The 14,173-nt window shown below is 40.6% G+C and overlaps 1 protein-coding gene across 1 annotated transcript; it reads left to right on the top strand.

The window, feature by feature from the left end:
• The first annotated feature begins 382 nt into the window (after positions 1-382).
• Positions 383-11,604, top strand: si:ch73-43g23.1 (mucin-4). Its single transcript, XM_051127854.1, has 2 exons — positions 383-2,359; positions 2,708-11,604. The coding sequence occupies exon 2, from the start codon at positions 2,805-2,807 to the stop codon at positions 10,896-10,898; it is 8,094 nt and encodes a 2,697-aa protein (XP_050983811.1). The 5' UTR covers positions 383-2,359; positions 2,708-2,804; the 3' UTR covers positions 10,899-11,604.
• Positions 11,605-14,173: the final 2,569 nt, after the last annotated feature.

Genomic DNA, 14,173 nt, shown 5'->3' with positions numbered 1-14,173 from the left:
TTCAACCAAAATATCTTAAATTGTGTTCCAAAGACGAACAAAGCGGGTAAGTGATCAATGACAAAATTTTTATTTGGGGTGGAGTAACCGTTTAACATTTCCTGATTTTCATTTTCATTGTATTCCTTTCTTTCTCTGTTTTGTCACCACTAGTTACCAACCATGATTACTTAATTAGTACACCAATTAGATTCAGTTCATTACCTTGCCGATTTAAAGGAGAAGTTCACTTCCAGAGCAAAAATTTACAGGTAATGTACTCACCCCATATCATCCAAGATGTTCATGTCTTTCTTTCTTCAGTTGAAAAAGAAATTAAGGTTTTTGAGGAAACATTCCAGGATTTTTCTCCATATAGTGGACTTCAATGGTGGCCAATGGGTTGAAGGTCCAAACTGCAGTTTTCTAAGGGCTCTACACGATCCCAGCCAAGGAATAAGTGTCTTATCTAGTGAAACAAAATTGTCATTTTCTCAAAAATAAAAAATAATTAAAATGTATATATTTTTTAAACTCAAATGCCTGTCTTGCACTAACTCTGCAATGTGCGTACACAACTTCACGCTTTACAAAATCACGTTGGAAAGGTTACACGTGGTTATTTCTTTGTCTGTGTTCAAAAAGGTAGGGTAGTGCAAAAAAACTCTCATTTTCTCCTCCAACTTCAAAATCATCTGACATCACTGTTTTACCTTTTTTTTTTTTGTAAAAGGGCGTTTGACTCCCTTGAGTCTTTGCACATTCATGTAGATCCCTTTGAAGCTGCAAACTGCAATTTGGACCTTTGGATGTTGATCCCCATTGAAGTCCACTATATGGAGAAAAATCCTGGAAAGTTTTCCTCAAAATCCTTAATTTCTTTTTAACTGAAGAAAGCAATTTATTTTTCAGTTAGTTATCTCCAAACAAGGACAAAATCAGATCTTCCTGCGCTTCATATCTGTAATATATCATGAAGTCAGCATCTAAAAGGTTACGTGGTGTTTTGTATACAAATTGTCAAGTGACCTCCTAAGCCTGTTTTATTTGTAGGCCAGTTTCTGCCCACTGCATATTTGTCAAAAAATAGAATATCTAAATACACTGAGCTCAAGATAGAAATGTGTCATGTTTCTGCAAGGGGATTTCTGCAAGCATATTTATGTACAGTGTGCTAGATAACAGTGAGACAAATGACACAGATAGGTGTTTTTATTTGATGTTTTTGTGCTGGCTTCTGTGCAATTAATCTTGCTTCTGTTCTTTAAAAGCACACAGCCTTTCAGGTATTACGTGTCAGATGGCTCCATGAGAATGCAAGTCTCTACAGTAGCTTTAATTCATGGTTATTTAGAATTCTGTTTTGACTGTCCAAGAGCTGATCAAAGACCTATTCTTGGTATTGTCAAGCTGCTGTGCTTTTGGATTTCAGTCAGTAGTGTGGTGTGAACACTAAATCCCCGCATCGCAGAAGTGCTCAGCATTCTTTCCCTATAAGACATTGGACTAGTCTGTAACCACATGAAATAAAAATACTTTGAGGCACTGAACAAAAGGCAATAAAATGTGGAAAGAAGATAGCTTATGGCAAGTTCAAGTGGTTATTAGGTTAAATCATATATATTTTGAATGCATTTTTTAAATTGTCAGCATATTTAAGCTCAAAGCAAAGAATTATTTTTTCAGGATGAATTACTTATGCTGCAGTCCTCATTTACAGACTCTTTAGGTAAAAGGAAGAGTTTTCAAGAGCTGGATGTTGCAATCTAATACTATAGTTCAGTTGGTGTGTGCTTTGTAAAGCTGCTATTTTGTGTCCTCTATCGTCTCTAGGCAGCCTCTCAAAGCAAAGTTTCCCCTGATAGAAGAGGTCTAAAATTAGTGAGCCCCTATGACTGTCTTGGCCTAGTGTGTCAGATTCCATTCACAGACTCCGTCTATCCTATCGCAGCACCTGCTCCTAGCTGTAACACCCTATTAAGCTTGGTAGAGACATGCACCTATGTCCAAGCATGATTAAAAAAGCTTCAGGTCAGGTTCATCTTGTCCTTTTTTTGTGCATGCTTGTGTCTCTTTTTTTAAAAAAAAAAAAAAGTGGTGTCAATTAATATTTGAAATAGTCAGGCTCTGTGAGCTCAGACAGGGCTAACGATACAGGAGTCGTAGCTTTTTTTTTTGGACTTAGCGTGAGGGGCTGGACATATCTGTGCACTGAGTGGCCTGTTGCGATGAAGGGTCAGTTTGGCACTCACAGGAAACCTGGACCCCCCAGTTGGAGCCTCATTCACAGCTCATGGTACAGTGCATAACTGTCCCCTGTGAATGTTCTCTGGAGGGGCTGTTTCATTCAAACTGGCCACATGGAAAACAGCAGAAAAAGGCAAGTATCACATCTGATGACTTTTATGTGAACTTTGATTTCTGCTTCTATGTTGTAACATGTTTCACACCGGTAAAGTTACTGTATGTATTTTTGCATCAGTAAGTTTGCATTGATTTATGTCTGTCAGTAGTCATAAGAGTAATCCTATACTAATCTTATAAGTAATCCTGTTTAGTATTACCAAGCATGATTTTGTATAATCAAACTGTATTTTGTATGGAAGAGACACATTTGTTTAAAGTTCCTATAATTTCTGATAGACTGTTGCTTTTAGAATCTTTGTATAAATCTACAAGAAAACATTTTCTATAGAAATCTTCATGATTGTTTCTTTTGATGTTTTAGGTCTGACAGCATTCAACAAGTGATGAATGACCAGTTCAGGCATTTATAAAAGGCTCATGTGTCACAACCCAATGTCTTTGGTATCTGAAGTGAAGAAATGGAGCGCTGGGTTCTAGAGGGTGACAGCTACTCGTTTCTTCGCAGTGCTCCACACACGTTCAACCTGCAAAGTCGTGAAGGGCCAAATCGTGTGGAGATCTTTGACATCACTTCGATCCCCAGCCATCGTAATGCCATATCTGAAACAACCTGCCTGTGTGACATTTTTGGGGATGATGGCGAATCCCCATCACTTTCCAGTAGCCCAGCCTCTGCCACATTTGTCAGGAGGGAAGTGGATCCGTCTTTTTCAGTAGATGATGCCAATGACTCTTTAGGATCTTATCACACTGCCAATGGATCTGACTTGAGCGACAACGCTGAAGTCACTTACAATACACCTTCTCCAGAAAATATACAGGATTTTTCCACATCTGAGACGAGGGAATCACATTCACCACCAGTTAAATCAACCATCTTGTCTGATTCCAAGAATGGACTTAACCCTCTAGACCGCATACCACCTGTATCCAAAGTCAATGGTAATGACCTTTCACATACAGATAACTGGGCAGAACCCCAAGTGTCACTAAACACTGCTCCAGTAAATGAAACGGGAATCACAAATGCATCTGAACCACAGTATGTGAATCCAACACCAGCTACCACCCTGATTAATCCAGCAAAAGAACCTTCTAATCCTACATCCTGCCCTTCGGAGGAGAAAGAACCTTCTGTTTTGGAGCAAGGAATTATTACAACACCTCAACTTACAAGTACAAGCCCATTTTTGAATAAACAAATATTTGAGTCAGACTGTGAATCCTTGGGAGCATCTCCACTTGAACAAAATAATGTAGTGTCTTCTGAGAATGAAGAGAGTATGAACTGTCATAGTTCTCGAGAGCAAAACAATCTCTTTGTGCAAGGGATGGGTAACAGTGGCTCTGCATCAGAACTTTCAAACCCTTCTCCAACAGATTGCAGCCCTATGCAAGAAATGTCTACTTCCCCTTCAAACAGAGATATTCATTTTCTACCCATACCCAGTGTCGTGCAAGAGGCCAGATTAACCCCCACCTCCCCTGTAAGCAGGGAAACTACCTCCACACCTGCATCCATAGGTAGATCTTCACCTGAGCTGCTGAATTTGTGTCCAACTCAAATAAGGAATACATCGGAGACTCCAGACTTGGAGGACACTTATGATGCTACTTTATCTGTTTCTACACTTCCTACCAGTGATAATGTGAAAATAGATTCCCTAGCTGTGTCTGCCATTTGTACTGAGACAAGAGGACCGGTATATTCATCCATAGATGGTAGAGAAGAACTGGAATCACCTGAGATCAATGAAACCTGCTCTTCTCCTGATCACTCAGCACCTGCTTACTCACAAGAACCAGTATTGATTCACTCCCCTGTGGGTTACTCCATCAGCCCATCACCTACAAATGAGAGAATAGTTTCTTCTGTTGAACCTGAAGACTCACCATTCTCCCCTGTATCATCTGAAATCAATGAAACCTGCTCTTCTCATAATCACTCAGCACCTGCTCACTCACCAGAACAAGTACTGATTTACTCCCCTGTGGGTTACACCATCAGCCCATCACCTACATATGAGAAAATACCTTCTTCAGTTCAACCTGAAGACTCACCATCCTTCACTGTGTCACCTGAGATCAATGAAACCTGCTCTTCTCCTGATCACTCAGCACCTGCTCACTCACCAGAACCAGTACTGATTTACTCCCCTGTGGGTTACACCATCAGCCCATCACCTACATATGATAAAATACCTTCTTCAGTTCAACCTGAAGAATCACCATCCTCCCCTGTATCACCTGAGATAAACGACACCTGCTCTTCACCTCATCACTCAGCACTTGCTCACTCACCAGAACAAGTAATGATTCACTCTCCAATGGGTTACACCATCAGCCCATCACCTACAAATGAGAGAATAGTTTCTTCTGTTGAACCTGAAGACTCACCATCCTCCGCTGTATCACCTGAAATCAATGAAACCTGCTCTTCTCGTAATCACCCAGCACCTGCTCACTCACCAGAACAAGTACTGATTTACTCCCCTGTGGGTTACACCATCAGCCCATCACCTACATATGAGAAAATACCTTCTTCAGTTCAACCTGAGAACTCACCATCCTCCCCTGTATCACCTGAGATGAACGAAACCTGCTCTTCACCTCATCACTCAGCACTTGCTCACTCACCAGAACAAGTAATGATTCACTCTCCAATGGGTTACACCATCAGCCCATCACCTACCTGTGAGAAAATAGTTTCTTCAGTTCAACCTGAAGACTCACCATCCTCCCCTGTATCACCTGAGATAAACGAAACCTGCTCTTCTCCTCATCACCCAGCACCTGCTCACTCACCAGAACAAGTAATGATTCACTCTCCTATGGGTTACACCATCAGCCCATCACCTACAAATGAGAGAAGAGTTTCTTTAACTGAACCAGAAGACTCACCATCCTTCCCTGTAGTCACAAGGATTGATTACAGTGATATCTGCTCCTCTCCTGATCACTCAGAGCCAGTAATCATTCACTCATCTCCATGTTACAACATCAGTTCATCACCTATAAATGAGAGAGGGGTTTATTCAACTGAACCTGAAGCCTCAACATCCTCCCCCTGCGGACACAGTGATATCCACTCCTTTTCTGATCAATCCTTTGCAGCTCACTCACCAGAACCTGAACTATTTCACACACCGATGGGTTATACCATCAGCCCATCTCCTACAAATAAGAGAATGTTTGTTTCAGTGAAGCCTGATGACCTACCATCCTCCCTTGACATCACAGGAACTGATTACACAGCAACACCGACATGCAGTAGAGATTCCACGCCTGCATTAAGGAGTATTACCTCCACTCCAAACAGCAGAGAAAATTACCTTACACCAGAGCTCAATTCCCCAGCCCCTTCACTGGAATTGAGATCAGTCACCTACTCACCTGAAATCAAATCAATATCATATAGTGTTATGCCACAAAATTCAAAATCTCCTGGCATCACATATAACGTTACACCAACCGAAGGTTTAGCACAATCACCTACAGTAGAGACAAATGTCTGTGATAACTCTTTGGAAACTTCCAGCTATCTTTTTGGAAATGACACCACTGTCTCAGTTAGCTCAAGGAACTTTTTGTCAACACCAGAGAGAAGATCAAGGCCTTCATCAGCTGCATCAGACCATACCAAACATACATCACTATCCTCTGATCTCCAACCTGAGCCTTCCATCACTCTTGAAAAGGCAGGAAATCAGACTGTATCCACAATCTGTGACGGAGTTAATCATCCATTCTCTAACCCAGTAGACCATTTTGATGACCTTGCTGACACAAAGACCCTCAAAAGCATTGCATCAGTCCCAAATGAATGTAAAGGCACTGGACCACCAGTTCGTAGTCAAATGCAACATTCAACCTCTAAACCCTCAGCTTCTGGATCATCCATGTTGAAAATGGAAAAAAATCAAGAAATTGTTACTGACAACACAACTGATTTAAATGGAACACCAAGCTCCCCGAGTCCATGGGCTGCATCTGTAGAGAAGAAACAATGCCATGTTGAGGTTTTTGACAGCAACAAGGGAACAGAAATGTTGAAAAATGATTCTCCAAAGTGTGACAAGAGGCTTTGTCAAGTGCCTGTAGCATTAAGAGAAAACCCAGGGGTTATCAGTAGGAACAATGGTGGTGAATTTGACAGGCAGCCATGCAGGAAAAAGCAGGAGAGTGGAAAGAAGGAGGGAGAGGGGGAGGAGACTATGAAAGAGAGTAGTTACAGAGGGGAACAGGTTGAGCTGTCATTCAGTGCCAGGAATAGAAAAGGGCCTGCAGGCCACAGCCCAGCTCTCTCAAGTCGAGACCCAAAGTCGGGAATTCCAGCTCGCTGTTATTTTGAGTCGCACCCAACAACTCTGCAGCAACAGAGTCATCTCAGAGCTCAGGGCTCACAACAAGAGAACAAGGGTGGTGCCAGGAGGCTCCAGTCAGCTGCCCAGGGTAAATACAGCAGTGCAGGCTTTCTTCCTTCTGAATGTACTGGTGAGACCTCCAGCATGGGAAGTGAATTTGATGAAGCAGACAATGAAGTAAAGTGGTTTACAGATCTGGCCTTCAGAAGCTTATCTAGTCCTCAGGTGGATTATTTGGATGTGTACAATTCAAGCCACAGGTCATCTACAAATGTTTCACAGCCATCGACCATAGACAGCCCTGGTGCTGTTGCATGGATGACCTATGCAGACTTACGTGGCTCAGCGTTACATGAAAATGATGGTTCGTCTTTTCTACCTCGTGACGGCCTGGACCCAAACAAACGCTTTGAAATGGGGAGTTTTGAGTGTGTGGACGTTGCATTAGAGAGCAAGGAAGAGTCCAGTAGAGGAAAGAGGACAGTTCCTAAAAGGCAAATCCAGCTGTTAAGGCGGAACACGGATGAATCAAAACATAAAGGAAACACTGAAAATATTTTGAATTCACCCTCCATATATAGACGCTCTAAAGACACACTTATTCGTCAACATAGCACACCAGCTTCTGTGCAAGAGGAAGTTTCCAAGGAGGTGCCGGATTCACCACAAAATGACAGGAAAAAGACCTTGCAAAAGTCTGTGTCTTTAGACGATGGCTCCCCTAAGACACAAATGGCGTCTTGCATTATCAAGAGCGTGCTGTCAAAGAAAATGCAGGATGTGCAGAAAGAGACACCAAAAAGTACAGGCCCAAGTCCATCTGGAGATAAAAACAAACATCCTGATGTCAGCCCCAGCTGTTTTGATGGAGTACCAAGTATCGTGGAAAAACATAGTTTAAGCTCTAGCCAGCATTCTGAATGTACTATTTCATCTGAAGATTTTGCTGTCGGAGAGGAAAGAATTTCACATCGTCAAGTGAAGAAGTGTGCTCCAAAGGTTCCTCCAAAACCATTCTTAAGACCTGCATTCTTTAACACTGGGGAAGCACAGGTAGCTAGCAACATTACAAGGCAAGAAACAAAGCCTATAGTGGCCCCTCCTCAAATTGGTGACAAAATACAAAACAGCAAGAGTGATGGGAAAGAGGGAGGAGGTACCAACCTTGAACCGAAGTACAATAGTGACTCAGCAAATGCCAGTATCAGTAACACAAGTCCTGCTGTTGCTACACCAGCAACAAGCGTGCAGAGCAGAATGACAAACAGAGACATAAAAAAGCGCCAGATGACACCGGAAAACCAGGAACAGCTGGCAGGAAAGAGCGTATTCATGTCAAAAACCCCAGAAATAACTTTGAAACCTTCTTCTATCAAAGGAAAAAAGACATCTTCTCTGAAAGTGTCTCTGTCCCCTGACTTGGAACAGTCCAGAAAGACGTCTGAATCTCAATCAACGGAGAAAGCTGCAGAAGATATAAACACCAAATCTACTAAAGCTATAGAAACAGAAGATGATGATGACAGCAACAAAAAATCTGTTATACATAAAGTCAGGGATGTGAGGAAGTTAGTGAAGAACACATACAACCTGTCTTTCAAAGCATCAAATTCAACCTCTACTGCAGAAGACACAGTCATTCAAGAGAAAAGAGAGAAGCCGCCACAAACTCCTCCAGCCTTGCAGATTGAATGCAAAGCCATCAGTTGGAAGGACAAACAAACATCAGGCAGCAAAGCAATCCACTGTCACAGTGAAAAACAGCCTGTTGACATATCAAAAATAACTCAACCATTTGTGTGCACAGAGACAAGAAGAGATCCTGACATCACTGAAATAACATCTAAAGTGTCTTCGCCAAAGACTGAGTCACAACAAAAAGTGCCATATTCTCACTCTACAACTATGGATGGATTACCTGAATCGGAAAGTATCACTAAGAGATCTTGTGTTCATTCTAATCAGAGTTCTAAGATGCCCCCTAGACCCCCTAGTAAGGAGCGAGAAGTTTCTGCATTGGTGGTCCTACCAGAATGCACATCCAAGACTGTTGCCCCTACAATCCTTGACTCTACTCAAACGAAAGCTGCAAGCGGTAGCCACTCTGTTTCCATGCTACTGAAAGAAAAAGGGATGCAGGCTGACATTGGAGTTTGTGATGTTCTTACCGAAGGTGCAAGTGCTACAGCTAAACATGTCAACAGGATTGAGGTACCTGTACAGGCCTGTTTATCAGAAAGTAATTCAAGTGAAGCACAAGCAAAAGCAGAAAATACATCATTGCCTTGCAATCCAACAGCTCTTGTCAACAATTCGTTAAGAACATCTCAACCACCTGAGAGTCCCAAGCGAACACTAACAGAAGAATCTTTAACAAAGGAACAAGAAAACAAGAAAATAACTGCCACCACAACTATGACACAAGTTCCAACTTATTTAGCAACATCTGGCAAGCCAGAGGTGAGGTCTTTTTCAAGTGGAACAAAGAATAATCCCACAACAGTGAATGCATCAAAAGAGATTGAGTTACCCATACAAGTGAGGTCAATATCCACTGATAGACTGAAGCCATTTGTACCACCAAAACCCAGCTATAAACAGTCATTTGCAGAAATTAAGTCAGTGCCAAGTGACCCATCAAAAGCAGATACTCAAGCATTATCTGTTACTAAACAGCAAACCATGTTAAGTAGTGAATTAAAGAAAAATGAAACACCAACAGTGATACACAAAGATCAACCAAACGAGACTTCATCAAGAGAAACAAAAAGACTGGCTGTGTCAGCCGTATCAAGCTACAAACCGCCATCCATCCCAGTCACGACAACTCCAAGTGTTGTGCAAAAATCCACCACAAAGACACTGACCACTCTGGATCAAGAGCAGTCTTCTGCTTTCTTGCAAACAACCAGCACTTGCCAGCAGCAGACCCCATCATTCAGCCAAGACCAGTCAATGCTAGAAAGTTCTTCTGCTTTTAACACATCAGGACCACAAACCTTTGGCCACACACCATCTATGACAAGAGCATCATCTAATAATCGTTTTCACACAGATGACTATCTCTTCTACGCTTCAGATGATCCTCCTAGCTATGACGAGCGAGAGAGTTTCAGCCCGCTACGACTCTCAGACTTACCCCCACATAGGTCATGCAGGTTTCATCCAACCACCAAGCAATCTTGCTCCTGCACACCAAGTTCTCATTCACACCCAGGACATCCTCACCAGAGTCCCCAGGAACGGGTACCAGCTGCCTCTCGGTCTCCAGGCCAAGTTCTTTCTTGTCCCGGAGCTCCTCCGCAAGCTCAAGTTCGTCCTCATCAGTGCAGACCAGATGGTCTACCAGTCTCTAATACCACAGTACCCCACGCCTCAGCTTTGATTCAGCCTCTACACAACCCTCGAGCTTGCCCTGCTTCAAGCTCACAATCCTATGGTGATGATCAACCACCAAATTCTGGGTTGCACACGGATAGACGCCCAGCCAATCACCCTTCACCTCAAGCAGCAGGTCCTGCTCCCTATCATGAGTATGCTCATTCAGCTCTGGATCCCAGGCCTCAGTTGTTTAATCCCCAAGACTTGCCACCATCTTTTAGCCATGATTATGCAAATGAAGGTCCAGGTGGAGCTGGTGTATTGTATCCAGAAAATGCAAGTGGGATCAGCTGTGGCCAAGGTCCTCGTCGTGTCCTTCTCGATCCTGAGACTGGTAAATACTTCTACATTGAGGTACCAATGCAACCACTCAGAAAAATGCTATTCGATCCTGAATTGGGCCAGTATGTGGAAGTTCTCATACCGCAGCAGGCAATGTCCCATTCTGGGCTGTATCCACCAGCTGCACCACCCTACTCCTCTTTACACAATCCTGGGTTGTACGCACCACAGTACCTGCCTTATGCAGTGCCATCTTACCCAGCGATCTCAGGTAGTGCCCAGCAAGTTCGCCATGCGGAGCCACCTCCCGTCCCCACGACACTTCACCAGACTTCCTTAAGGTATGGAAGCCCTGCAAGCCAGATGCCAAAAAATGAACCAAAAAGTCATTCATCCCTGGATCAAAGCTATCTAGAGAGCATGTATTACATCCCAACTGGAATGAACGCAAGCCCAAATTCAACCCCTTCAGACTGCTACCACAAGCCATCAAGCATGCCTCCTTCAGGTGGAAGAAGAGCGTGAACAGCAGTGGATACAGGTGGTCTGTTTACATTTAAAATCCATTCTGGTCAGCAGCATTTTAAATGTCTAGTCAAGAGTTGTAGTTTCTCAGTTATAGAATGAAGATTGAAACAATAGCTTCTGCTCATTTCATTTAAACATTTAAACATGTGAAAGACAACATTCAAAAAGACCGAAAAAAGCTTTGCTTTCCTTTTCTGTTTTTCTGACATATGACATATCATGGCTGTCATTGTCTGATATATATTTGTACAAGTTCTTAACTTTCCTGGTATAGTCCAAGCTTGTGCAATGGTAGGCCTTATCTTGCAATAACACTTATATGTTTCTGAAATGATTTATTTTACTGCAATAATGTGTTGCTGTTTTCACTTCTAAGTGACATTTATCAAATATATAATATGATGTAATTGTGCAACGCCATTGATGTGCACTGGGACGTGCAAGAAGATGCTGTACATTGGGTAAACGAAAAGAATGTGGATGAACAAGATCCACCATGGGTATTAAAATCACAAACATGTTTTCTATCATCATAAGATTGCCATTTGCTATTTTTTACACATAGATACACCCCATTAAAGATAACTGTCTACAAAATACAAGTCTCAGTGTTTTTTTTTTTTCTTTATCAAACATTAGCTCCAACATGACTTCTTTCAGCAGCCGTAAAGCTAAAAACTGTACCTTCTGTAATTACTGCTATAATTATATGATCACAAATAAAACTATGATGCCTACCACATATCCTTGTCACATTTTGTGCAACATTATTAAGCCTAGAGGTAAAAGAAGAGTTTCCATTTTGGTAAATCACATGGCATCCAGTTTGGGAGAACCACATTTGCTAGCCACATCATAATACAAGATGACCCACTTAGAGTTTAGGGCCACTGCTGGGCTGTTGTTTTATCTTAGGACGACATCTAGTGGACAAGGTCTGCCTAATGTTTTCTTTGGATGTGAATGAGTATAATGTGATGTGTTTTTTGTAAGGGAAAGACACAAATCCTTTCCTCAGTAGACATTGTGGCCATTTTTTGTTGATTTCCATAAACTCCAAGATCATTCTGTTGGTTGAATGATGCAAGCGACAAATGTTTTGACTGGTGTGAACTATTCTGGGTGTTTCTTTTATTTGGGTGTTCAACATGGCTCATGTGACATAATGGACCACCATGGTCTCAGCTGTGACGTTTTGTGGAAATGTTTCCACTTATTCAGGCAAACAGTTAAGTCTTCTCCCTACTCCCAAACTGCAGCCGCACCCATAAATGACTGAATTTGATTTCCTGACCTGTCTGATCATACTGTAATTAAAGGATGATGGAAGTGTATGTGTGTATGTGTGGGCAGATAGCTTTGTAGGGGAGAGGGCCTTGACTCTGTTTGTGGGGTGTTTGGCTGAAAACACAAAGATATTCAAGCCTACCCATGATTTCATTTAGGATCCTCTGAGCAGACAGCCAAGGGGAGTAGAGTGGAAATTAAAACAAGAGCGTTTTGGAGCAAGTATGATCTTTACCATGAACACGTGTCCTTATTTGCAGTTCCACGATGAGTCAGAGAACTTACAGACGCAACAACTTATACCATTTCACAATATGTAAGGACTAATGTCGAACATCTGGCCATTCATTATCTTCCTGAAGGATTGTGTGTCATAATGACTGGCTGACTGTCAATCAGGGTCGGGCAAAATTCAGAATTGAAGACTTGGCTACCTTTCAAAACCAGAGTTGGAATATGACCAAGTCCCACAGGACAGCTTAATTGGAATTAAAGGAAAAGGAATTTACTGAATTATAAATCAGAGAAATTCAACAAGGAACGTCAGTGTTCTTCCACTCTGGTCTATAATTTTATATAAATATAAAGAAGCAAATGAATTTAAGTACAAGTTCCAGTAGGTGACATTTCAAAAAATGTATCTGTTTGTTTGTCTGTAAGGCCTATAAACCCTTCAAGACTTCATCAACTTTCAGGTAAAACTCATTCATTTTAGTTCATTTTACATCTACTATACACTTCCAGTCAAAAGTTTTTGAACAGTAAGATTTGTAATATTTTTTTTAAAGAAGTCTCTTCTGCTCACCAAGCCTGCATTTATTTAATCCAAAGTACAGCAAAAACAGTAAAATGTTGAAATATATTTACTATTCAAAATAACTATTTTCTATTTGAATATATTTTCAGATGTATTTTATTCCTGTGATTTCAAAGCTGAATTTTTAGCATCATTACTCCAATCACATGATCCTTCAGAAATAATTAAAAAAAAATCTGATTTGCTAATAAAAAAAAAACATTTATTGTTATTATTATTATTATTATTATTGTTATTATATTGAAAACAGCTGAGTAAAATGTTGTCAGGTTTCTTTGATTAAAAGTAAGTTCAGAAAACAGCATCTAAAATATAAATATTTTGTAACATTTTAAATGTCTTTATCGTCACTTTTTATTTTGATTCATTTAAAGCATCCTTGCTTAATAAAATTATTAATTTATATAATTTCTAAAGTATTAATTTTATAAAAATGCTGATCTTTGGATCTTTCTATTCATCCAAGAATCCTGAAAACAAAATGTACTCTTTAACTGTTTTAAATACTGATGATGATAATAATAGTAACAGCAAATGAACAGCAAATCAGCATATTATAATGATTTCTGAAGGATCATGTGACACTGAAGACTAGACTAGTAATGCTGAAAATGTAGCTTTGATCACAGGAATAAATTACATTTTAATATATATTCAAATAGAAAGCAGTTATTTTAAATAGTAAACGTATTTCACAACATTACTGTTTTTGCCGTATTCTGGATCAAATAAATGCAGGCTTGGTGAGCAGAAGAGACTTCTTTTAAAAAAAATCTTACTGTTTTAAAATTTTTCACTGGTAGTTGAGTAGATGGACATTAAATATGAACTTATTTTGATTTGACAGTAAAAGTAAGTAAAGTAAATCCAACACTATTTTTTCCCATAAGTCATATTTAATTAAAAGGTAAATTTTGTAATATTAGTAGTTGTGTACTACACACTTATAATTTGTTTACTGTATAATCAAATAGTACTCTATATATTTGCTCACATCTAAGTAGAAAATCTTAATTCCACTTCCCAAATATAAAAATGAATGTTTTCAAATGTTCTGACAGAGATGACGGTCTAAATCCCACCCAGGTAAGATTAAGGATTAACCCTTAACCTTTAACTCTTATCACAGCTGACTCCTTCAGCATGGCACTGATCCTTAAGTTGCTGC

Source organism: Labeo rohita, chromosome 14 (genome assembly GCF_022985175.1).
Source record: "Labeo rohita strain BAU-BD-2019 chromosome 14, IGBB_LRoh.1.0, whole genome shotgun sequence".
NCBI lineage: Eukaryota > Metazoa > Chordata > Actinopteri > Cypriniformes > Cyprinidae > Labeo > Labeo rohita.
Note: the sequence above shows the minus strand (reverse complement) of the source record. Positions and strands in the feature narration are given on the sequence as shown.